Source organism: Gadus morhua, chromosome 9, assembly GCF_902167405.1.
Source record: "Gadus morhua chromosome 9, gadMor3.0, whole genome shotgun sequence".
NCBI lineage: Eukaryota > Metazoa > Chordata > Actinopteri > Gadiformes > Gadidae > Gadus > Gadus morhua.
This window is the reverse complement of record NC_044056.1, coordinates 26,333,811-26,359,560: the sequence shown is the minus strand read 5'-3', so window position 1 is coordinate 26,359,560 and position 25,750 is coordinate 26,333,811. Positions and strand designations below refer to the sequence as shown.

The 25,750-nt window shown below is 46.1% G+C and overlaps 1 protein-coding gene, 1 long non-coding RNA gene and 1 pseudogene across 2 annotated transcripts; all 3 read left to right on the top strand.

The window, feature by feature from the left end:
* Positions 1–2,516: 2,516 nt before the first annotated feature.
* Positions 2,517–3,649, top strand: LOC115550863 (uncharacterized). The gene is made up of 2 exons (XR_003977954.1): positions 2,517–2,702; positions 3,309–3,649. It is a non-coding gene; the product is annotated as an uncharacterized LOC115550863 (long non-coding RNA).
* Positions 3,650–9,087: 5,438 nt separating this feature from the next.
* LOC115550891 (E3 ubiquitin-protein ligase TRIM47-like) lies at positions 9,088–16,518 on the top strand (annotated as a pseudogene).
* Positions 16,519–20,853: 4,335 nt separating this feature from the next.
* On the top strand, positions 20,854–25,251 carry LOC115550890 (neoverrucotoxin subunit beta). Its single transcript, XM_030366263.1, has 4 exons — positions 20,854–21,010; positions 21,452–21,523; positions 24,032–24,343; positions 24,633–25,251. The coding sequence occupies exons 1-4, from the start codon at positions 20,923–20,925 to the stop codon at positions 25,190–25,192; spliced, it is 1,032 nt and encodes a 343-aa protein (XP_030222123.1). The 5' UTR covers positions 20,854–20,922; the 3' UTR covers positions 25,193–25,251.
* Positions 25,252–25,750: the final 499 nt, after the last annotated feature.

The window sequence follows — 25,750 nt, the reverse complement described above, 5'->3', positions numbered from 1 at the left end:
TGCAATTCGTAAACACAGAGAAAGAGAGAGATTTGATTTAGATTTTTCAAAAACACTTTTTTTACAATCAACTGAGAGTACAATACATCAGGAAATGTTCTATTTGTTCAGTCTTTAAAATGTTTTGGTTTATCCAACAAAATCCTGTGCAAAGTGCAACTCATCATTTTCAACAAAGCAAATAATATTATTGTAACACCGGCGCTGTTTAAAAGCATCTACATTCCCAAACGCCTTATAAAACGTATACTCCAGCCAGACTCTGGCTCTGACGTTACAGGGGAACACAGGAGGGGCCTCATGCCCTGCTCTGCCCTCCACCTTATTTCTCCGGCTGATGTACACGGCCATTTTCGCATCTCCTAAGAGATAACTTACTAGCTGCCACTTAAAATATTACTTTTTTTTGTATACAGCACCAAAAATAAAAACTTTTTCAGAAAAAAACACATTCAACAGACTAAAAACCAAAGTTAAAAGAGAGAAAAAAACAGTGAGTCTCGGGCACTCAGTAAAAATATGGATAACTGTCTCCCGTAGGCCACAGAACGGACATGTGTTTGAAACAGCAGGATTTAAAACCGAGATAAAAGTATTTGAGGCGATGGCACCATGTAGTACCCTCCACTGGAGGTCAGCCGTCCGTTTTTTGAGGGGAGGCTTGTATAAAACCCTCCACTGGGGGCAGGTCCCCCCCCACCCTGGCCTGTTGCTCCATGCTGTGGGGGGTCTGCCGCTCAGTCCTTTCTTGTGTATTGCTTTGACAATGTTCTCATATAATGAGATCTATCTGAACAAATAAATATAATATAAACAAATAAATATAGAGAGAGATTGAGAAAGAGAGAGAGAGAGAGAGAGAGAGAGAGAGAGAGAGAGAGAGAGAGAGAGAGAGAGAGAGAGAGAGAGAGAGAGATTGAGAGAGATTGAGAGAGAGAGAGAGAGAGAGAGAGAGAGAGAGAGAGAGAGAGAGAGAGAGAGAGAGAGAGAGAGAGAGAAATTGAGAGAGAGAGAGAGACAGAGAGAGAGAGACAGAGAGAGAGAGAGAGAGAGAGAGAGAGAGAGAGAGAGAGAGAGAAAGAGAGTGTCCGGCCGTCTGTCTGTGGTTTCTTTCTACAACCGACACAGAGACAATGAGGCACTCCCCCCCCCTCCCCAACCAAAACCCAGGGAGGAGGTCCCAGAATAAAATCGGAATAACATTTATTGTTTTATTTATAATTTCTGATTAATATCTTATTATTTTTAAGGCACTTATGGAAGGATTATTCACTAATAAAACAAGAAATCATCGGCTGAACACACGAGAATCCACTGATCCATTGGATCCACTGAGTTGTTTAATAAAGAGAGAGAGAGAGAGAGAGAGAGAGAGAGAGAGAGAGAGAGAGAGAGAGAGAGAGAGAGAGAGAGAGAGAGAGAGAGAGCCGGGGAGAGAGAGAGAGAGAGAGAGAGAGAGAGAGAGAGAGAGAGAGAGAGAGATAGAGCCGGGGAGAGAGAGAGAGAGAGAGAGAGAGAGAGAGAGAGAGAGAGAGAGAGAGAGAGAGAGAGAGAGAGAGAGAGAGAGAGAGAGAGAGAGAGAGAGAGAGAGAGCCGGGGAGAGAGAGAGAGAGAGAGAGAGCCGGGGAGAGAGAGAGACAGAGTGTGTATCCGGCCGTCTGTCTGTGGTTTCTTCTACAACCGACACAGAAACACTGAGGCACCCCCCCCCCCCCCCCAACCAAAACCCAGGGAGGAGGTTCCAGAATAATCTCGGAAAAACATTTGTTGTTCTATTAATAATTTTTCTTAAGGCACTTAGGAAGCATTATTAACTAATACAACGAGAAATCATCGGCTGAACACACGAGAACATTCAGTTGGATCCAATGAGTTGTTTATTGCAATTATGCTTCATTAACAAATCAGACAGAAAAATATTCCCTTACATGTACACAATTAACACGAGGACTAAAACAATAGAAGCCGCAGACTTTACAAATCATCAACAGGTGAGCACGTATCTTTAATAACTGAACATGTTCTGCGACCGCTTGGTTCCCAACAGAGCACAAAAAATCAAGATTCAGTTTAAAGTAATTTACAACATGCAACATTATCCCATAGACATCTCGGTTATTATGAATAAAACATAACATCTGCTTTAAATCAGGTCGCAAGTCAGCATTATGACAAAAATGATGATATAAGAGCCCTTAAGACTCAGGCCCAATCCCGTTTCTTTGCTCACTGTCTCAACCCTACATCTCAACCCTAACCCTCATTGCTCATGCTCATTGCTACACAGCAAATGCCAAAGTGTTAAAATCCCAGAGTATTCATGACCAGAGTAGATTTTATACACTTTGGTGTTGAATAGGCACTAAGTACATTTTTTGGGGTGTACCAGAAACACTCTTGGGTGTTGTCTCTAAGTTAATGCTGGTGTAGAGTAATTTAAGTGTTTATTTTAGGATGATGGACTCCCTGAGTGTCCAACGGTTGATTGACGGCCGCACGTCGATTTAGGTTTCGATTCGTCATTGGCTCGCTGCGCCTCCTCATTGGTTGAATCTAGAGACATGTGACCGTTTGTCCTCTTCCACACTACGCGGCAAACTGTTTCGGCAGAGACGGTTGACTAGAGAGGATCGAATCAATATCGCCAAGGGATTGCTCAGAGTGAGCGAAGACATTTTTGAACTTCACGGGAATGTAAACAGGTAAGAAAAGTACCAAGTGAATAATGCACAGGGTTTCTATGTTTCATAGTTAGTTGTGCGTGTGTCCTTCATATAGGTCAGCAATTGTATTCATAATGGGTCTTCAGAAGGTATTAAAGTCTTAAATTTAACTTGTTCAAACCTGCAGAAACCCTGAATGCAGAATATTCAGCATTTCTTCGTCTTTTAGATCTGATAACCAACTTATAAATGCTAACGATTTTAGCTAACGTCAAACTTAATGGCCAATGCTAATGAGGCACATGTCTTCAATTTAGCTAACGCCTCGTTACCATTTTTAGCTAATGCTAACGAGGCACGTGGCTTTAATTTAGTGGGAGCGTGTCTATGTTCCCCGGGTCCTATGTTCCCCGGGTCCTATGTTCCCCGGGTCCTATGTTCCCCTCTTTGTATGAGACTGGGGAACATAGGACCCTTTTAAAAAAAAAAAAAAAAAAAGGGTCCTATGATAATAACCTGTTTGTATTTGGCCACCTTTATAGATGCTGACTATTTATTGACAAGAACTTTTTGAACCTTTTATGTTGTGTCATGTGCTTTCATCAGGTGTATTTCATGCTCAAAGTATGTGCTCTCCCTTTTCAGGTTGGGATAGTGACATGGCCTCACTTCTCCTGCTGGTCTACCTCCTGCCACCACCTCCAAGTGGAAAGAAGGGAGCTGTCAAAATCAGTATCCGGGAAGCTGTGGATCGTGTAGTAAAGTTTCACAGGGTAATTGTATCCTGATAATTTTTATTTTAAAAGGTATTTTTAAAGGTCCCATGGCATGCCGCCAGAGCTTGTGTGTTGCTGATGGATGTCACAATCTCTGTGTTTGTCAATCTACTTATCGAGTCTTGAAAACAATGGCGTCGACGGGTGATCTACTGATGGTATTGTGTGTATAAAATGTACTTTTTAATAAACAATCTGTACACTTACAAAGTTCTCATTGCCTCGTTTTATATGTTAATACCCTTATTGAACTACCAAACAAGTGTCGGGCTACTTCTAGCCTTTTAAATGGTTTAAAATAGCAATTTAGTTTTTACCATAACCACTGCCCCCATTGTTTCAATTTTATAGCGTTTTGATAGAATCGGCTAAAAACAGCCAACTGAAGAAAGCGTCTATATGCGTTTTTTTGTGCTCCAAAACGAACGTTTCAACTCATTATCATACAAAACATATCCCAAATCCGTTTTACACCGGAATTCCCCTTTAATTGGTTGACAGGGACACATTTATTTATTTATTTATTTTCAAGTTGTTTGTTACATCATATAAATGTAAAACTAAATATGGTTCTTGATGTAAAATAATTAAAGTTTAACTATAATGTTAACTATATTATATATGTATGCACTGTAAGAACAGCAGCAACAATAAAAATATAATGTTTTCAAGAATCTAATGTGTAGACTATTCATTCATGAAGTGTTGATAATTCACCTCAAAGGTGTTGGCTGTACACCAGTCAGAGTACATTCTCACTCTAGAAGTATTAAATAATCAGCTCTGCGAAGTGCTACAAAGCACTGACTTGGAGTACATATTTTCTCTCTCTGGGGTTCTAGGTTTACACTGCAGGTGTAAGGAAGCACTGAATGAGTGCCCAAAAGTACCACTAATAGAGTACATTTGCACTCTCAAAGTGTTCAAATGTAACTCTAAATTTGGAGTACATATTTTGCTCTTCTAACAGTGTTCAGTGAACACTGAACTCTTGGACCTATATATACCCAAAAATGAGTGTTAAATGTACACCCATAGAGTACAATGTACACTGTGATTTTTGCTGTGTACCCCTCATTGCTACCCCTAACCGATCCCCTACCAAATGGGACAACCCTACCCTGTGACGTCATCATGGCCTCCCCGTGCCCCCTAGCAGATAACCAGACCCCTGGTAATGTTACAAGAGACAGACTGGCTGCCATTGTCTCGGGCAACGAGCAAGACCCATTGTAAAGATGTTTAACCTGAAATGGTATTTATATTTTGTAATTGGCATGTTTAAATAAAGTGTTAAAAAAAAAATCGTAATATACCTTTGACTATACGTCATCCAGCTCAGGTTGCGTAGCGCGTGTCGGCTCATTAGCATCTGTACCGTAGCGGCCCGTGCCGGAGCAGCACACCTCTCCCAAGTGGCCAAATTGGCCCGGCCTGGCCAGACTGGCCACACTCACACTGGCAGATTTGAGCACGGTTAGGTGCTAAAACGGCCACGGCCACGGTCAGATGGCCTAGTGTGAGTGCACCCTTAGATAATAATCGGTTATGAACAAGAACACTTTAGAAGAAACACTTTATTTAAATAAGAAACACTGAACCACACATCTAAAAATACACAAACGCACACCTAAAAATACACACACACACACACACACACACACACACACACACACTCTCTCTCTCAGCTTTTGAGAGAATGGTGGAGAATCACATCTTCTCCACCATTCCGCCAACTTTGCCTCGCTCTCCTCATGCCTCGCCTGCTCCCTGGCACTCTCCTCTTGGAAGGGGTGTCTGGGGTGGTGGAAGAGGTGCCTGGGGTGGAGGAGCATGAGGGAGAGGTGGGGGGGGCTGGTGGCAGTGGACTCAACGAAGTCCTGAGAGAAAACGAATAAGAAGGAATTAGGAATTATATGCCAGAACTGGTTGATATGGCCATATGTTATGTACAATATATAATAGCTATGTACACAATATAGTACTGCCAAAAAATACATTGATTAACCATGTAATATTACTAATATAATATAATTTATTAGTATATATAATAATACTTATAGAATATTACTAATATAATATAATATATGAGTATATATAATATTACTTATAGAATATTACTAATATAATATAATATATTAGTATAAAGCTTATTTTTAACCTGGAGTCACTAGAACATGGAAGATCTGGATATCATACGACATGATATGCAGCCCGGTCTGCAGCCCGGCCGAGAACCGGGGTCGGGCGGCCCGCGAAAGTCGGCCTCGCGGTCTTCCGCGAAAGTCGGCCGCAGACTTTCGCGATCTTCCGAGAGTCCACGGCCGGGCTTCGAAGCCCGCGGCCGGGCTGCAGAGTATAATTAATAAAATAATTAATAGTTAATTACGGAGAAAACACTTACATTTGTGTTTTTCCAATCCTGTCGCATCTTTTCGCCCTCCATCTTGTCTAGGATATTTCTTGATTTTCCGTTTTCTCGCAAGGTATTGTGGGAGCAAGTCACAACTGAAGCGCTTTGAGGGTGCCCATCGAAAATCTCAATTTTGAGGGGATGTTAGCCCTCCCCCTTACCCCTTAAGCTACCTTTAAACTGTATTGGGACATGGCTCCACGGCGCGTGAACGAGCAACAGCGAGGGTTAGGGCTGAGATTTTGAAGCGAGCCAAGTAATGGGATTCAACCTAAGTACTGTTTTTAAGGGCCATCCTCCATTTTGTTTTAGATTGCTTCCATATGCGCTAAATAGCGACAAATGGAACCGCAGAGAAGAGAGAACGAGAATGAGAACTAGAGGGTCCAAAATTTATTTTTTAAAATCTTTCGTCCAATTTCACACACAAAAAACGTGCCAAAACATGCTAATTGCAGAGCAGTACACTCACTTGCACACACACACACGCCACATGTATGTGTCTGTGTATGTATGTCTGTGTGTCTGCATGTCTGTTTGTGTGTGTGTGTGTGTGTGTGTGTGTGTGTGTGTGTGTGTGTGTGTGTGTGTGTGTGTGTGTGTGTGTGTGTGTGTGTGTGTGTGTGTGTGTGTGTGTGTGTGTACATTACAAATGAACACATTTCGAGGTGAGAGGTGGATAGTGAAAGAGAGAGAAAGGGAGACAGACAGACAGATACATAAACACCTAAAACTTGTTTATTCTCTAAATCCCTTTCCTCAACAGACGATCTTCCTGACAAAAAAAAGCGAAAGGTCTTCAAAATCTGGACACCGGGAAATGAAACTAAAAAATAAAACAAATTGAATCACCAAAAAGAAAAAAAGACTGTTAAGAAGGTGTCACCCCCCAGAGCATCATCAATGGCCAAAAGATTCCCTTTCTCCTGCTCAGGTGGTTCCTGGTTTGGCACTGAATCGAATGCAGCATGATGAGGAGTCACCATAACCTAACCTAGGGACCCTGAGGGCAACGAGGCTTCAATTAAACAGCCGCGCCGCTGAAAAGGCGCTAATTGAATCTAATTAAGGAACAATTTGAATAGAGAGCAGAGGGTTTCGTTTTTATTTTTTATTTTATTTGATCAATTCATTTACTTAAAGCTTGTCTTTGAGATGTTTATAACCCTTTGTGTAGGGGAGGATGGGAGCGGCCGTTTGGTACCCCCTAGTGGTCGTATACCAGACGAGCAAGTTTCACCAAAGGAGTCAAAGGAGACAAGTATATGATATATTACAATATCATATTCATTTAAATACCTTAAAATTACTACATTACATTGTTTTAAAATACACATTTAAAATATAATTCGATGATTGATTTGGTTTTAATGGTGATTATGATTTTTTCCATCATCGAGCAGCCAATTCTGTGGAAAGCCTGTACTTCACAACCATGACCAACATGCAGGCGAACAGGTGGGCCGCGGAAACTAGGAGGGCCTTTGTTACCTTTTGTATTCGTTTAATGGTACATCGCTGCTACGGTTAACATTAGGAGTTACCCGGGATTCATAATAATTCAGGATTTATGTGAAGCCTTGCTTGATCTTTACCAGAGTCAAGATGTATCAGGTGCTCATATGAGCCATATTTGGGCGTGAAATGGGTTGGGACATGAGACTACTATTTCTTTGCATGCGTGGAGATCTTGTTGTTAATATATTTCTCTGGCTCAAGGACAAAGCGTTGATGAGCGATGAGCAAGGTGGGGGGGGAAACTCAAAGAGCACAGATAACATCACCCAGGCCTTTTATTCCCTTCACATGTGTTGCCTTTTTCTTAAACATGCACGCAGTTTGGTGTGAGAGCGCCATTTATTAATTTGTAAACCCATTGGGTTGTGGGAGGAACACTGTAGGTGGATAGACGCTGCATGAAGGTCCCCTCGTGGTTAAGCCCTCCAGATTGGACATAACTTCCCTACAAAGGATGGTCAATAGCCACAGCTGATTGGCTCATGACATGATGGCTTCTACGTCCCAAAAAAGATTGATGAGCACTAATACACTCACTAATACAAACTTGATCAGCTGAATGGAGGTGCGATCACATGAGATGCGTCGAATGCGACCCACTCCATCGTTTTCCTGTCGGGAAAGCTGCGCTGCAATTTATGGGGGGGAGGGGCCAACGCCTGAGCCTGCGCCACTGTCTCGTGGTGGAGACTCGCTTTATGTTTAAAAACGTTGACCCCGGGCCGGCGTGACGAATGACGCAACCAATAGATTACAGGTTCTGTCGAAAAGGAATGTTTAAAACGAGTTGATCTTATGTGTGGTTTGAGAACACAACGGCAGACGTGGCGACGGGGAACAGTGTCTCAGCGCGCCTCAAGTCAACGCACCTTTACTCAAAGTCAAGCACCAGCAGGGCTTCACCACGCTCAAAGGTCCCCTCCTTGAGGTTCCTGTCGCACATCAATGTTGACCGCTCGTCCCGTCCACAGAAAACACCCGGACGCGGAGGGTCCGACAACGCCCACCACGGTGAGGACGAAGACACCTTCTACAGCCTGGCCTCCGCACGCTCCCATCCTGACCTCTCCAACAGCCCCGCAGCCAGGCCCGTCTCCATGGGGCAGCCGGGCCCGTCTCCATGTGGCAGCCGGGCCCGTCTCCATGGGGCAGCCGGGCCCGTCTCCATGGGGCAGCCGGGCCCGTCTCCATGGGGCAGCCGGGCCCGTCTCCATGGGGCAGTGGCCCATGGAGACGGGCACTGCCCCATGAGTGTGCCGGGCTGCAGGCGGAGCGCCGCCAGCACCAACGCGCCGACACGCAGTGAGTTATTCAGAGAGGTTGGAGATCTTGGTGTTGGATAAATGTTGGAAAAAAAAAAGTAAAAGTCCATGTACATAGTTCTTGTTTGTTCATTTGTGAGCGCGTTTCGAGGCACAAGTACATCCTGTGTGGGAGCTGAGAACGAGCCCGAAAACGGGCCAGATGATTGGATGAGGATGGCCGAGCTCTAGTCCAGGAACAAGGCCTGCCTTCTCCACCTCAAGAGCAGCTAAACCCATCCGGGTTTAGGATGGATGTCATTTGTAAGTTCATGTTTAAGTTCAAGTAATGGATTGAAAATGTGTTTTGAGGAAGAAGAGATTTAAGAAAAGCTACTTTTAGTTAATATAGGCCCACAAGAAAGTCAGTTCGCACATGGATACCGAAGAAGAAATGGTGGTTATAAAACAATGTGTTTACAGGTTGCAAAGACAAAGACTGTGAAAAGACTCTTATAATGCAACGAAATGAGGAAATGTGATGAGATTTGAGTGAATATTATAAGTGAAAGTGTGAGATATGTGATTATACATAAGGTCAAAGGTCACGCCTATTCCAGTCAAGACAAGCTACCAGTGAACACAGCGGAGTGAATAGATGGTTGTCCTAGTGCACAATGACTTCCACTGTTTAACTCATAACATTAGCGTGAGATATCTGTAATGTGAAATCTGTCATCAGATATATTTCTTGAATAATGGACTCTAACCTGTAAGTAATCAAATTGTTACAACAGAATGGACTGAAACCAGAAATGTCGGGACGACAATTAGTTAAGCAGGGGAGAATGTGGTATACCCCCCATTTTTGCATTTTGTATAGTCCCTTTTCATGATTCTGTGACTTATGTACGATGGAGTTACATGTTTTGGCCAATAGATGGCACTATTAGACCTCTGAATAATGCAGTTGCATGACGATTATGAACAAAGGAAGAAGTTGTAACTGCGAGTGAAGGAAGGAAGCAGTCGCATTCTCGAAGTGAATGAACCAAAAACTCTTATATCGCTTTAACAATGTGTGTGTGTGTGTGTGTGTGTGTGTGTGTGTGTGTGTGTGTGTGTGTGTGTGTGTGTGTGTGTGTGTGTGTGTGTGTGTGTGTGTGTGTGTGTGTGTGTGTGTGTGTGTCTGTTTACCTTGGCCCTTTCTAAATACCTGCTTGTGAAGTTTGTTCCAAGATGAACCCAATCCAATCCAGCCCAACAAGATTCCTCATTGAAGTGAAATTGTTCCGCCTCGAGCAGCAAGACACCTGTACAGTGATGTCATGGAACAGCAGCCAAGAGGAGGTTAGTCTGAGAGGAGGGTAAACTGGTCCAACTGGTTGGTTCACAGGATAATTTCCTTGTTCCCGAGTCGGACGGTTTGGTGATGCTCACTTCATTACAGCAGTGAGAAGACCCAGGTAATTTACTCCACTCTGATCCGGGATTCATCATAAATTTCTGTAACTTATTGATCATATCAATAGGAAAGGTACTATTTTACTATCATCAGGTATGGGTTGAAATCGTTAGTGAATATGTTGAGTACTCTCACCTCTCACTGTTCACTGATGTTACTCAAATCAAAACTACTGATTGGCTACGACCTCTATTTTACCATTGTTATACATTATAAATGATTAAACTTTATTTAACAATGGTTTTCTAGGAATGGCCTCTGCGACATCGTGGTCTGAGGAGGACTTCTCCTGTTCCATCTGTCTGGATGTGTTCAACAGCCCAGTTACCACACCATGTGGACACAACTTCTGCAGAACCTGTATTACAGTGTTCTGGGATGACATGGTCCAGTACAAATGTCCTGTCTGCAACGAGCTGTTCCACACAAGACCTGTTTAACGGGTTAATACCTTCATATCAGGGATGGTTGATCAGTTTAGAAGTTCTGTACGAGTGAAAGAGCAGCCTTGCGTTGAACCCGGAGAAGTTCCTTGGGACGTCTGTACTGGGACCCAGCTGAAGGCAGTGAATCCTGCCTGGTGTGTCTTATCTCTTACTGCCAGACCCACCTGGAGCCACATCAGAGAGTCGCAGTCCTGAAGAAACATCGGCTGGTCGAGCCTATGGACCGTCTGGAAGACAGGATGTGTAAGAAACACGACCGACTTCTGGAGCTCTTCTGCCAGACTGAACAGGTGTGTGTGTGTCAGTTCTGCACAGAGACAGAACACAAGTCCCACCCTGTTGTCCCTTTAAAGGAGGAATATGAAGTGAAGACGGCCCAGCTGGGGAAGATAGAGGCTGAAGTTCAGCAGATGATACTATCTATATATAGGAGAGACTACGAAAGATTAAAGACATCATAGACAGGGTGGACCACAGCAAAGCAGACGCAGACAGAGAGATAGCCGATGGTGTTTAGGTCCTCACTGCTCTGAGGCGCTCTGTTGAAAAGTGCTGGATGATCACAACAAAACGGTTCAAGAGAAACTGAAATCTACAGAGAAAGAAGCTAAAGGCCTCATCAAAGAGCTGCAGCAGGAAATAAAAGATCTGACCAATAGAAGCTCAGAGGTGAAGCAGTTCATCCAAACTGAAGACCACCTCCACCTCCTCCAGACCTTCAGATCCCTGAAGGATCCTCCACCCACCAGGGACTGGACCACGGTGGAGGTCCGTCCTCCATCATACGTTGGGACCTTGAGGAGAGCCCTGGATCAGCTGGAGGAGACACTGAACATGGAGGTGAAGAAGGTGCCTAACCTGAGATCAGCTCTACACAAGTGTTAGTGTCTGTTTGATTTGATTTAGGGCTGTCAAATACATATTTAAAAATATTCTTCAAATATAAAGAAATATTTTACATCCAAACTAAATTAAAGATGTCAGATGTTTTCCCCTTAAGATATGAGTGCCACTGTGTAAAATAAGGTTGAGAAATAACCTTACATTAAAAAATGTAATGCAAAAAAACACATAGCATGCTTGGACACTCACATCCATATGGCCCGTCGGCCTCCTGGGGAACGGGACTCGGCTGCAGCGGTCCGTCCTGGGAGCGTATCTCGGTCCGGTCCTCGGTCCTACACTGGACCCACACGTGTCTCATTAGCCCGTCTCCGCCTCCCTTTATATATCGCTCACCTGCGTCTGACCGGCCTCCCTCGCGGGTGTTTCCTCTGAGCCAATGCGCCAATGCGGTCCCCGGCGCCCTCTGGGGGAGAAGGGTGGTAGACCCCCTGCACCACCGGTCCCCTGGGCTTCAGGGCCGCTGTGTCGGGCCGGGTTACCACAATGTGTTCAAAACATTGTTGTATTATATTCATAACATTGTTGTTAATACATTCATAGCATTGTTGTTAATACATTCATAATATTGTGGTTAATGTGTTCATAACGTTATTGTTGAGGTGTGTGTATCTATGTATGTGTACATATGTATATGTATGTATGTGTTCATATCTATGTATATGTACACAGAGCGTTGTAGTGGGCCAGTGGGTGTGGGGTTTCCACGCTACCAAGTCGGATAGATAAAATGTCACAACACACAGAGTAGTTCAAACGCAGAACGGTTTATTTACCGGGTAAACCAAACCAGGGTGGGAAAAGGGTCATCCACCTCCTTTTTGCTCCAGTTCAATATCCGTCCAACACCTCCCACCTGACTCTCTCTCTCAGGGTTACACACCACACTGCCAGGCCATCACACAGATCCGGTCCTTTGCTAGCGTTAGCTTCTCTAGCCTTCCTTCCCTTAGCCTTCCTTCCCCTTCAGGACTGTTTGCTCGCCCTCTTAAGCCCAAGCACCCCTGCCTAACGATCCCCAGGCTTGCCTCGTTAGAGGGAGGAAGTCCATATATGGCTTGGGGGGCTTGGGGGTGGAGCCAGCAGGTTGCCAGACCTACCACTCCCCTCACTCCACCCTGGCGTCTGCCACACAATGTATATGCACACAGAGCACACGAGAACAGTACTAGTGATGATGATGTTGATGATGATGAGGATGAAGAGCAGTTCAGCAGCTCATCATGTCTGGTTCTCCCTCAGATGCCTGTGACCTCACACTGGACCCCAACACGGCCCACAGAGACCTCTCTCTGTCTGAGGACAACAGGAAGGTGACGTGGGGTGGAGAGGTCCAGGCCCTCAGCCTCTCTGTGTCGGTTGTAGAAAGAGAGCGGGGGGAGCAGGAGCCTCCCAGTCCTCCCAGTCGGGGGGCCGTTCTCGTCTCCCTCGGCCGGAGTCGGTCCTCTGACTCCGCCCCTCAGTTGTAGAAAAATGGGTAAAAAAGGTAAAGAAAAGTCGTAAAAAAGAAAAGTGCCGCCCCTCCGTGAAACACGCACACACACACACACACACACACACACACGCACAAACACACACACACACACATACAACACACACACACACACACACACACACACACACACACACACACACACACACACACACACCAGAGTTCCCGTTGTCCGGTAATTACCGGTCTTTGACCGGAAAAAAATGAGGAGGACCGAAAATCCTAAATGTCTCCGGTCAGAATGACCGATTGGAAATAAGGCCCCGTCCACACGGAGCCGAAACGGGCGGAAACGATCCGGTTTCGTTTTATGCTTAATGTTCAAGGCGCTGGTTCTCCACAGAAAAAAGTGGAGCGCATCAACCCTGCGCGCATACAGCATGCGCGCTGTATCCAAACATTCAGTCACGAGGAGATTCAACCATTGAGCAGAACAAAATTGAGCAGGTCCTATGTTCCCGGTTTTCCCCAAAAAGGGTCCTATGTTCCCCTGTAGCCATACATACCGGGGAGCATAGGACCCTTTTTGGGAAAAGCGGGGAACATAGGACCCTTTTCCCAGAAAAGGGTCCTATGTTCCCCGCAATCTATCAATCTTTAAAAATATTTAAACTTTGACGCGGCATTCGCGTAATGACAGCCAATCGGCGTTCAACAGAGTGACATGTCTAACGTAACAGCCAATCAGCGTTCAACCGGCCAACTCAGTGCAGTGCAGTCCGGGGTGAACTACAGCATGGAGGAGAAAGTGATTGTTGCCGTTTGCGACTCCCGGAGCTCTTTATATAATAGTATATAATATAATTGTATAATAATATCACGGCCAAAAGCTCTGTGCGCCTCCGGATGGCCGTAACGCGGGGAGCTCTCGTAGGGATTGGGCTTCTCGGGGTTTGTTTACCGGCGTATGACTATACTGCGTCAGGTTCTCCGACGTCTCTCCCTCTTCCACAAAAGGTAAAGACATGCAATGGTAGTTATCTCGGCCGGAATTTGGCAGTAATGGTGGAAAAAGTAACAGACCGGGGAACATAGAACCCCTTTTTAAAAAAAGGGTCCTATGTTCCCCGGTCATATACATATCGGGGAACATAGGACCCTTTTTTGGGAAAAGCAGGGAACATAGGACCCTTTTTGAAAAAAAGGGTCCTATGTTCCCCAGTCCCATACAAAGAGGGGAACATAGGACTCGGGGAACATAGACACGCTCCCCTATAGACTACCGTAGGTTTATGAACTAAACGGCGGCAAGCTAGCGAAAGCCGGCGGCAAGCTTTGCGGAGTACCGGTATTTAACAACCATGGCGAATCAAAATATGATCACACACTTCTTCTTTATGTAGCCTGCCTATCATTTTTTTTAAGTGCAATAAACACGGACAATATCCGACCGTTTTTTTTCCAATTTGACCGGTAAAATGAAACCTTCCCGGTCACATGACCGGCACCAATTTCTTCTAGCGGAAACACTGACACACACACACACACACACACACACATACTGAGAGGACTGATGACTCAGTGTCTCTGTGGCAGTTATAGAGTCTCTCTCTCTCTCTCTCTCTCTCTCTCTCTCTCTCTCTCTCTCTCTCTCTCTCTCTCTCTCTCTCTCTCTCTCTCTCTCTCTCTCTCTCTCTCTCTCTCTCTCTCTCTCTCTCTCTCTCTCTCTCTCTCTCTCTCTCTCTCTCTCTCTCTCTCTCTCTCTCTCTCTCTTCTGGTATAGCATGATAAACCATGAAAAGGCTTTTAAGATCTCCCATAGTTAGATAAGCACATTTATTATTTGAAATGTATATAAATACCTATTGATGGTCAATGTTTATATATTTTCAGACTTTACCAGTTTTGGTCTTAAGGGCTCTTATGCCGCTTTTCCACTGCATGGTACCAGCTCGACACGACTCGACTCGACTCGACTCAGCTCGCATTTTTTGCGTTTCCACCACGAAAACATGGTATCTGGTTCCTGAAGTGGCTGCTTTTTCTAGTACCGCCTCGCTCTAGGTTCCAAGCGAGCTGAGCCGATGCTAAAAGGTGACGTCGGCAGACGGCCGGCCACTGATTGGCCAGAGAGTGTGACGAAGTCACGAGAGCGACTTGGCAACCATGCTGGTAACAGCCACAGCAGCGCCGCAGCCAACACATTCCAGTTCTTCAACTTCTTCAACATGCCAGCTAATAATACGAACACGAATACCATCGCATCGATGTCCTCCATTGTTGTTATGTGGGTTCTGTCCATGTGTGAGTTGCGTAGGTGGTGTTTGCGTTGCGTACAAAAATACGTCACAGCGCTTTCGCGCATCCGACCCCGCCCACGTCCAGGAGGTACTATTTGCGGTGGAAAAGGACCTGTGCTGCTACCGTGTCGAGTCGAGTCGTGTCGAGTCGAGCTACATGTGCGGTGGAAAAGCGACATTATATCATCATTTTTGTCATAATCCTGATTTACGACCTGATTTAAAGCAGATTTTATATTTTATTCATAATAACCAGGATGGGATAATGTTGTGTGCTCCTCTCCATTGCGATACATCCGCGGGCTTCCTGGCGTCGACGCGAGGCTGGACGGGTTTCCGCGGCACCGCCGGCCTCCTCCACATCGTCCTGAACGGATGTCCCGCCCTTCTCCCCGGGATGGGACCCCTGCGTCTACTGACGTCCGGTTTGATCGACGTCCCGCCTTGATCGTCCCCGGACCCGTCCACCGACTCCTCGGTCCGCACCTTAATCCTCGTCCGGAGTCCGGACGCCGACCGCGGCGACTTTGCCGACTTCCTCTGCGTCGTTCTCCTCGTCCCGGTCCTGGGTGTCTGGTCACGTTGACCTCCATGGCGAGCGTGTCCACGCCGTGTCCACGCCGCAGTCCGACGGCAGCCCCTGCGGTACTCCCAGAGAGTCGTGGGAGAACACCAACGCCCTGGAGGTGTTGGCCGCGTGGCTGACGATGTGGCGCCCGGGGAGGATCCAGTGGATCTCCACATCCGGGGTGGCGGTGGACTCGCACGGAGGGCGATGGGCTCGGAGGGACGTTTGTGAGCATGTTTGTACATTGAAGAACAGATTCATTGATCGGTATCGACACTGAAACTACTTATATAATACTGGTACACTGCCACACGCTTATCGTATGTTGTACGTCCTGGAACTTAATGTAGTCACTTACTGTGTGTTTGCACTCCTCACTATATTCGGTGTGTGTGTGTGTGTGTGTGTGTGTGTGTGTGTGTGTGTGTGTGTGTGTGTGTGTGTGTGTGTGTGTGTGTGTGTGTGTGTGTGTGTGTGTGTGTGTGTGTGTGTGTGTGAGACCCTCTAGGGCAGTAGAGTACTCAGATATGGACCTCTGATTTGTATGGAGGGAAAGAATTAAGTGTTCATTACACAATGGTTAACTGGAGCCACAGGTTACTTTTAAATTGACTGTAATCAACTTTGTAGGAAAAAATATATTAGATTCTCAGTGCAATCAAGAATACTCAGTAACTTTCACAGTTTAGACCATAATATTAGGTAAGAAACAACTATCTTCAAACACCATTTATTGTCAAACAAATGTTCATAAGAATAAATAAAATTAAGAAAATAAATTCCTTGCAAATTCCTAAAGTTCAGTCTTTGTTTCCTTTAGTTTCCTTGGCTCGGTCACTTCAGCATGCATTTACAAAAAGGGGAATGTCAAGTCAGAGTCATAAGTCAAAAAGTCAAGGGGTCGTGTGTGGCGCCTCAGAGCGCTTTCACCGTACATCAAGTTCATCAAGTGATGAAGGTAAAGGAAGAACGCTCTCTTCCTCGCCACATCTCGGTCCACTCCTTTGGGTAAGGAGGTATGTTCACTAGCTCGCCACCCCTTCGTCGAGGGGAATTCCATCCAGATTCTCCAGAGTTTCCAAGGGTTCGAAAAACCTAGCCTACATGAAAACAGGCTATTAGTACATGGGTCTGGAAATAACACTCTTCATGGCCATATTGGATATCATCAAAATCCTCAACATACTGTTGAAAGGTGGCTTGAAAGGACTGATAACTCAGTGTCTCTGTGACAGTTATAGTATCTCTTTGTCTCACTCGTTGTCTCTCTCTGTCTGTCTCTCTCTCGCTGTCTCTCTCACTCTCTTTTTCTCTCTCTCTCTCTCTCTCTCTCTCTCTCTCTCTCTCTCTCTCTCTCTCTCTCTCTCTCTCTCTCTCTCTCTCACTCCCTCTCTCCTGTTTAGCATGATAAACCATGAGATGAAGACAATTTTAAGATCTTCCATAGGGTTAGCTAAGGAGGGTTTAGATTTGTTATTTTAAATGTATATTAAATACCAACTGATGGTAAATCACATGTTTTTTATGCTACAATATTTGAATATTTTCAGACATAAGGTCTTCAGGTCTATTATACACTACTTTCTGTCATAAACCTAACAAGGAACCTGATTGAAAGAACAAGAGGTCTATGGGATAATGTTGCATGTTGTAAATGACTTTAAACAGAATCTTGGTTCCTTGTGTTCTCTTGGGAACCAAACTGCAGCAGAACATGTTCAGTTATTAAAGATACGTTCACACCTGTTTATCATTTGTAATGTCTGCTTCTTCTATGATTTTAGTCCTTGTATTTATTGTGTACATGTAAGGGACTATTTTTCTGTTATATTTGTTAATGAAGAATAATTGCAATAAACAACTCGGTGGATCCAACTGAAGGTTCTCGTGTGTTCAGCCGATGGTTCTTCCTCTTTCTTCAGTTTAACTCTTTCAAGCTGAGCAGATGTTTCTCCAGATCTTTCTGTTGGTTATCCTAGCAGCACACCTGGAATGTCCCTCCAGCCCCTTGGGTCCCAGCAGCTCTCTAAGGGGTCCTGACCCCTGACCTGGACCCAGTCTTCAGTCCCAGGTCTCTGAGGGGTCCTGCCCCGTGACCTGGACCCAGTCTTCAGTCCCAGGTCTCTGAGGGGTCCTGACCTGGACCCAGTCTTCAGTCCCAGGTCTCTAAGGGGTCCTGCTCCCTGACCTGGGCCCAGTCTTCAGTCCCAGGTCTCTGAGGGGTCCTGCTCCCTGACCTGGACCCAGTCTTCAGTCCCAGGTCTCTAAGGGGTCCTGCCCCCTGACGTGGGCCCAGTCTCCAATCCCAGCTCTCTAAGGGGTCCTGAGCCCTGACCTGGACCCAGTCTTCAGTCCCAGGTCTCTAAGGGTCCTGACCTGGACCCAGTCTTCAGTCCCAGGTCTCTGAGGGGTCCTGACCTGGACCCAGTCTTCAGTCCCAGGTCTTTAACGGGTCCTGCCCCCTGACGTGGGCCCAGTCTCCAATCCCAGCTCTCTAAGGGGTCCTGACCCCTGACCTGGACCCAGTCTTCAGTCCCAGGTCTCTAAGGGGTCCTGACCCCTGACCTGGACCCAGTCTTCAGTCCCAGGTCTCTAAGGGGTCCTGCTCCCTGACCTGGACCCAGTCTTCAGTCCCAGCTCTCTAAGGGGTCATGACCCCTGACCTGGACCCAGTCTTCAGTCCCAGGTCTCTGAGGGGTCCTGCTCCCTGACCTGGGCCCAGTCTTCAGTCCCAGGTCTCTGAGGGGTCCTGACCTGGACCCAGTCTTCAGTCCCAGGTCTCTGAGGGGTCCTGCCCCCTGACCTGGACCCAGTCTTCAGTCCCAGGTCTCTGAGGGGTCCTGACCTGGACCCAGTCTTCAGTCCCAGGTCTCTAAGGGGTCCTGCCCCCTTACCTGGACCCAGTCTTCAGTCCCAGGTCTCTGAGGGGTCCTGACCCCTGACCTGGGCCCAGTCTTCAGTCCTAGGTCCCTAAGGGGTCCTGACCTGGACCCAGTCTTCAGTCCCAGGTCTCTATGGGGTCCTGTCCCCTTACCTGGACCCAGTCTTCAGTCCCAGGTCTCTGAGGGGTCCTGCTCCCTGACCTGGGCCCAGTCTTCAGTCCCAGGTCTCTGAGGGGTCCTGCTCCCTGACCTGGGCCCAGTCTTCAGTCCCAGCTCTCTAAGGGGTCCTGCTCCCTGACCTGGACCCAGTCTTCAGTCCTAGGTCCCCAAGGGGTCCTGCCCCCTGACCTGGACCCAGTCTTCAGTCCCCCGCTGGCTCTTCCTCAACTCACTGGTTGTCATGGTCCGTCCCTGGTTTTCCCATTCCCCTGCCTGCCACCCTGATCCCTCCTAATTAACCCAACCACCTCCACCTGTGCTCCCCCTATATCAGTCCTCTCCTCCCAATCACCTCTGTCTGCCGACTACCCTCTACCTGTCGACCCAGTCCCTAAATAAAGCCTTGTACCTATCCTGCGCTAGTCGTCTGTCTGTGCACTTGGGTTCTGCTTCACGCCCCCATTACACTGGTGGCTTGGGGTACAATAAGCTCCGACCTCTGGAGACATTTCCTCCAACGCGTCACAACACACAACAGTGGAGTCTCCATCACCTCTTCATCAGTGTGTGGAGGGAGGATATTACCACACACACAACAGTGGAGTCTCCATCACCTCTTCATCAGTGTGTGGAGGGAGGATATGACCCCACACACAACAGTGGAGTCTCCACCACCTCTTCATCGGTGTGTGGAGGGAGGATATGACCACACACACAACAGTGGAGTCTCAATCCGTGTGTCTAAAGTAAGTTTGGTTTTCATGCGTCTTATCATCACTAGTCCCATCTTTGTCCACTGGGTGGCGCTTTAGAGACTGATTCAACTTGTGCTCCAGCAGCTGCTCTGTGTGGAGAAGCTTTAAGGTAGAACCTTAACACTAACTTAACCTCTTTCTTATTCACTTTATGTCCCCTCTTTGTGGTTCCAGTCATTACTAAAGGCCTTAGCTGTTCAACAACCCCATAACAGCTAGTTAATGAATAACTAATATCTCTGACAATTTGACCCAGTTATAAGATCTCCTGAAGTAACTGATTAACTAATATCACAGACTATTGAGCCCAGTTGTAAGATGAGCTAATGAATAACTTATACGTATGAATGTAGGAGCCAATTCCTTTGCATCGTGTGTGTGTGTGTGTGTGTGTGTGTGTGTGTGTGTGTGTGTGTGTGTGTGTCTGTGTGTGTGTCTGTGTCTGTGTGTGCGCATGGACTTGTACTCACCTATTTGAATGCCATTCAAATAGGTGGCAATAATTTACATCTCAAACATTACAGGTATATAAAATGTAGATCAGTGAGGTACTCGGGGATTAAAATCAATTTGTGGGGACTACTGTGGCTGCGGTGCCACTGGCCCTCTTTTTTCTTGGCTGATGATAGGCCTCTGATCTTTGTAAGCCCCAAACAAAAAACCACATTGTCTTGGGCCTTCGCCAATCGGGGGGCCTATCATGGGCCAGTATCACGCCGGATAGGCCCCCCGATCGGCGTAGGCCCTGGGGCTTCAGCCCAGGCAAGCCTGTGCATTAAGGCGGCCTTGCCGCGGCATGAACCCTCTGGCAGCGAGGCGGTCATCAGGCAGTTAACAGGTGTCATGCATGCTAGCACGCCGCGCGGCGGTGTGCTAGCAGCTTTAGCGGGCAACTACAGTGGGCAGCTAACTGCTGTGAAAGAGTTAATTTAATAAATGCTGTAAATTAGAGTAAAACAACGACAGGCACTGAACTACTTAAAAAAGGTTAATACAAAAACATTACATGAACGTTATTTTAATGGTTGCTGCTGTGACAGGTAAAGTAATTTAGAAATATACCTCAGATTGCTGTTTTCTTAAAACAAAACCGATGAATATATTTTCACAAAGCACAAATCATTTACTTTTAAGCAAGCCATTTATTCAGACAAATAAAGCCTAAATAAACAAAGCCTTGTATAAATAAGCAAAGCCCTGTATGAAGTCTAAAGTGCATACAAGACAAATAATCTTCTGACATTCAGCTTGTGTGTGTGGTGTGTGTGTTTGTGTTTGTGTTGACCAATCATTGCAAGCCAATGATTGGTCAGAATTAAAACATGTGACACCGTTTTTCCAGCTAATATAGCAGGGCTGAAGGCTGAGAGAAGAAGCCCTGGAAGCTGCCAGAGAGGAGCCATGGACACTGTCTCTGAACCGGACCCTGGATTCACTATGGAACCTGAGGACAAGTCTTTGGACCCGAGGAAGACCAGCCACAGAATTGGTAGGTGACCTTTTTAGAGCATTTAAAAGAAATAAACCAGTCAAAGAAATATTTTCATGTATTATGTTTATGTATTACTGTACAACTGTGTGTATGACTGTATTACTGTGTAACTGTATGTGTGTACATGTCAATAATCAGGGAATAATAACAAGTATGCTGGAGACCAATTTTTGTTCTGCTTAAGTGTTTTCATAATTCAACACGAGAGCTACAGTACTTTTGATGTTTCCTCTAGATGGGGAGGGATTCTGCATACCGCAGGAAGACTGTCTGGACTTTGAATGACAGCCATGCAGTATGAATATATCCCTGTGTACATAACTGTGTGTGTGTGTGTGTGTGTGTGTGTGTGTGTGTGTGTGTGTGTGTGTGTGTGTGTGTGTGTGTGTGTGTGTGTGTGTGTGTGTGTGTGTGTGTGTATGTTCTGTTCCTGAACAGCTCTAAAGTTCTGCAACATTGTCTTGCTGATATTCGGACTGCTGAGTATTCTCCTAATCTCCCTGCAGTTCAGTGAGTCTAAATCATATCTTCCTGAATAAAATAAAAATAATAATATGAGTAAAAATAGTAATATTATTATTGATGATATTAATAATATTAATAATAATGATAATAATAATAACAGCAATAATAATTAATAATAATAATAATAATAAAAAAATAATCATATTTCATTCTTATTGTAAAATTATAATGCCATCCAGTCCCTTCCGGCCACTATTGTATGTTGTACGTCCTGGCACTTAATGTACGCACTTATTGCACGGACTTAGGCCCCATCCACACGAAGCGGATTTCATGGCGAAACCGTAAAGGTCTTGTACGGTTCGGCCTTCCGTCTACACGAAGCCGGCGAATCCGCTGACCGAAACTGTAATCTTCTGAAACCACCCTCGGAGGTGGTTCAAAATCTACCCGGTTTCGTTTTGGATTCGTGTGGACGCCTGAAACCGACTGAAACCGTAAACCATGACGTCATCGCCCCACCGCTCGACCCTCTAGCCAATGACTGTTAAACCCGTGGAGTCTCAGAACTCACAACAACAAAGATGATGGCGGACTACAGGCTTGTAATCATTCTGCAGCAGATCATGTCCCTTGTTGGGTTGCTAAGCCATTATTTATTGAGAATCCGCGACCGAAATTAGAGAAAAAGCCTTTATGCGGATGCTCGCCTGTTCTTCTTATTTATTTTTCTTCTGGATTTCTGTAACAGAAGCAGCGCCCCTTATGGGCCTGGAATGTGTACTACAGCATTTCTACAGTTCTACCCGGTTTCGCTTGACTCCGTCTTTACGGAGATACTCCGAAACCGGATAGATCGAAACCGTAAAGGCCGATTCAGACCTCCGCCCCAAACGTTGCCTCCGGATCTACCCTTCATACCTCCGTCTGGTTTCAACGTTGTTATGGATGTTACGCAATACATCCTCTAGAGGGCAGTGACTGTCGTGTCACAAATTAACGGCATCAACATCGCAAACATGGCATCTGTAGAGGAGATGATTTTGCTTTGTGTCATCCGAAATCGGCAAAAAAAGGTGCAAAAAGTGTGGGCCTAGGTGGAGGTGGCATGTGACACCCCTCACCAACCCGCAGTTTATCTCCTCAAAATGTTGCGCCCTTTTTAAATGACCAGTTAGAACTCATTGGAAAAGCAGGGGAACAATAAAATAAAAAGGTCAGGTAGCTACCTATATAGTATAATATAAGTATAAAAGTTTAAATACAATATATACATATCAGATATTAAACTACTCTATCTATTTTCGCGAACGGTCTGACTTCTGACTCTATACTACCGCCTCGATTTCCGGTGGCATTGCTCCGTTTCTCCTGGAGCACTCCGGATTCGTAAGCTCAGAGGCGACGGACCCATTGACGGACGAAACACCTCCGGGACCGGACGAAACGGTCCGTATCTGTGTTTACCGTAGGGTGTGAATGGGCCTTAACGGTTTCGCCCATTTCGGCTTCGTGTGGACCGGGCCTTAATCTACATTGCACATATTCATAGTACTCAATTGTGTAGCATCTGCAGTAGCTGCTATCACTGTGTACACAGGGAATGGGTTAGCCTAGCGATTGTTAGTACTTGTGTAACCGGTTAGTTTCTGGCGCTGTCTGCGTTGTGTTTGGTTGAAAAGGCCCAGACCAGGATATCTTTGGAGGCTAACTCAGTTTTTTCTGACAAAGGTGAAAATATAACAATATCCTCCGGTCAACTCTTGACATGAGCTCCTACACAAATTAAATTACAGAAATATGTTAGTGTACTACACTATAAGTTTAAGCTAGGCTTAAACATGGACAATACTGTGACCAAAGTGTCGCTCACCTCTCCCGAGCAAAAGACTATGTCATAGCAGGGGAGGACGGCTGGTCCAAAGAACCGTGTAACAGACTGCACCACTGGATCTGTGAGAAGGTCGCATACCTGGATCATCTGGAGGCTGAGCGGAACAAAGAGTTTGTTTGTGTTCATGAGTGGAGAACGGTTCCTCCTTTTTGTTCTCTGTGCCGTTGATACAGTAGATATACTCTTTAAGAGTTGAAAGGTTGTTGGATGTGTTTAGGCCTACTAAGGTAAGATTTCTATTGTGGTCTAGTGAGGTCATGTTTCTATTGTGGTCTACTAAGGTCTGGGTTTATATTGTGGTCTACCAAGGTCAAGTTTCTATTGTGGTCTGCTAAGGTCAGGTCACAAGGGTCAACCCATTCTGGGTTCACTTGCACTCATTTCTATTTGAGCTGCTGAACTGTTTTGCATTCTTTCTGCAAGCTCCGCCCCCGACTCGTTAATCTCTGCGCTGGAGTGACTTCCCCTCCCTGGGTAATCTTTGTAGACACTGCTGTGATATTCAATCATGTATGAAAAGGCAGGCGAGAATACTGGGTGTGAATCCCCTGGGTCGCCCTCTAGTGGACAGGTGTTAGGAGAGAGTGAAGGGAGTGTCTGACGCTGCATCTCTAGATCCGTGTTGTAGACGTTCACTCCTCTCCTCCTGGTTTCTTCAGGTTCAGTGATGCCCACGGAGGAGGAGGAGGAGGCCCCCAGCATCACAGAGTTCCACTCCTCTACCCACGTGTTGCCCATGGGCCAAACGGCCCGCTATACCTGTCACGCCGGCGGCACGCCGGAGCCCACAGTAGAGTGGCTCCACAACGGCAGGCCCATGGAGAGGAATGGCACAGACGACCAATCAGAGGCTTGGGTGGAGAGGGGGTTCCTCTTCGTCAGAGGGGTGAGGTATGGCGTGAACACGGTCTGCTGCATGGCGAGCAACAGCGCTGGCACGGCCAGTCACACCGCTGAGCTGCTTGTCTTTGGTAAGTTCTGGATCCAAGGAGAGATGTTTGTTGTTGATGTATTCATAACATTGTTGTTGATATATTCATAATATTGTTGTTGATGTTTTCATAACGTTATTGTTGGGGTGTGTGTATCTATGAATGTGTACATATGTATGTGTATGTATGTGTACATATCTATGTTTATGTACTAAGAGCGCAGGAGAACAGTACTAGTGATGATGATGATGAGGATGATGATGATGATGAGGATGATGATGAGGATGAAGAATGGTTCCGCAGCTCATCATGTCTGGTTCTCCCTCAGATGCCTGTGAACTCACACTGGACCCCAACACGGCCCACAGACGTCTCTCTCTGTCTGAGGACAACAGGAAGGTGACGCGGGTTAGAGAGGACCAGTCGTATCCGGATCACCCAGAGAGATTTGACTCCTGGCGGCAGGTGTTGGGTAGAGAGGCTCTGACTGGTCACTGTTACTGGGAGGTAGAGTGGGAAGGAGTTGGTCATATAGGAGTGACATACAGAGGAATCACAAGGAGAGGAGGGGGTGGTGACAGCGAGCTTGGAGGAAACAACAAGTCCTGGAGTCTTTATTATTCTAATGGTGGTTACTCTGCCGAGTACAACGGTACAGAGACAGACCTCCCTCTCCCCCCCGCTGGCTCCACCAGAGTAGGAGTGTATCTGGACCGGCCTGCTGGCTCTCTGTCCTTCTACAGAGTGTCCCCAGGTGGAGGAGGGTCCTCAGACACACTGACACACCTCCACACCTTCTGGTCCTCCTTCACCCAGGAGGACCTCCTCCCGGCGGTCTGGGTGGGGTTGGGGTCCTCAGCGTCTTTCTCGGTTGTAGAAAAAAATTAATGCCGCGGGGAGCAGAACACACTTACACAAAAACACACACACACAGACACAAGCAAACACATACACACGCATGGAGTGGACTGGGCCCCGTTTCCCGATAACGATGGATCTTCGCTCGTACGATCATTCTCCCGATGGATCTTTCGAACCATCGTTAATTTCTTTGGAGCGTTTCCCGAAACTCCTCTTAACGTGAATGCGCATTCGCTGCACTTACGACGATCGTAGGATTGTACCTGTCCACTGACACGGTGCTGAAACGGGCTATGACGCAGGGGGAGATGCAGGAATGTCGCAGGGAAATGGGGTTAAAAAGGGTTAAAATATCTCCCCATCAGGGCCAACTGCAGAGTAGCCTACGAAAAGAATAGATTGCAATTATATGAATGCTAAAGATATTAAAACACAATTGATTAAGCCTAGACCGACATATATATCAGTCCTAATCCTGAACGCACTGTGCATACATTTATTCACGGCATTTCCCCCCCTGAATTAATTCCATATTACAAAAATCCAAAATAGCTTATGTGACAACTACATTTATCTTAATGTGGT

What these genes read in the sequence shown, in the direction of transcription:
- LOC115550890 (XM_030366263.1), top strand. Translation starts at nt 20,923, where the DNA reads ATGGACACTGTCTCTGAACCGGACCCTGGATTCACTATGGAACCTGAG. An exon ending in GAAGACCAGCCACAGAATTG is followed by an intron (nt 21,011 to 21,451) that starts GTAGGTGACCTT and finishes GTTCCTGAACAG; the next exon opens with CTCTAAAGTTCTGCAACATT. An exon ending in CCTAATCTCCCTGCAGTTCA is followed by an intron (nt 21,524 to 24,031) that starts GTGAGTCTAAAT and finishes TGGTTTCTTCAG; the next exon opens with GTTCAGTGATGCCCACGGAG.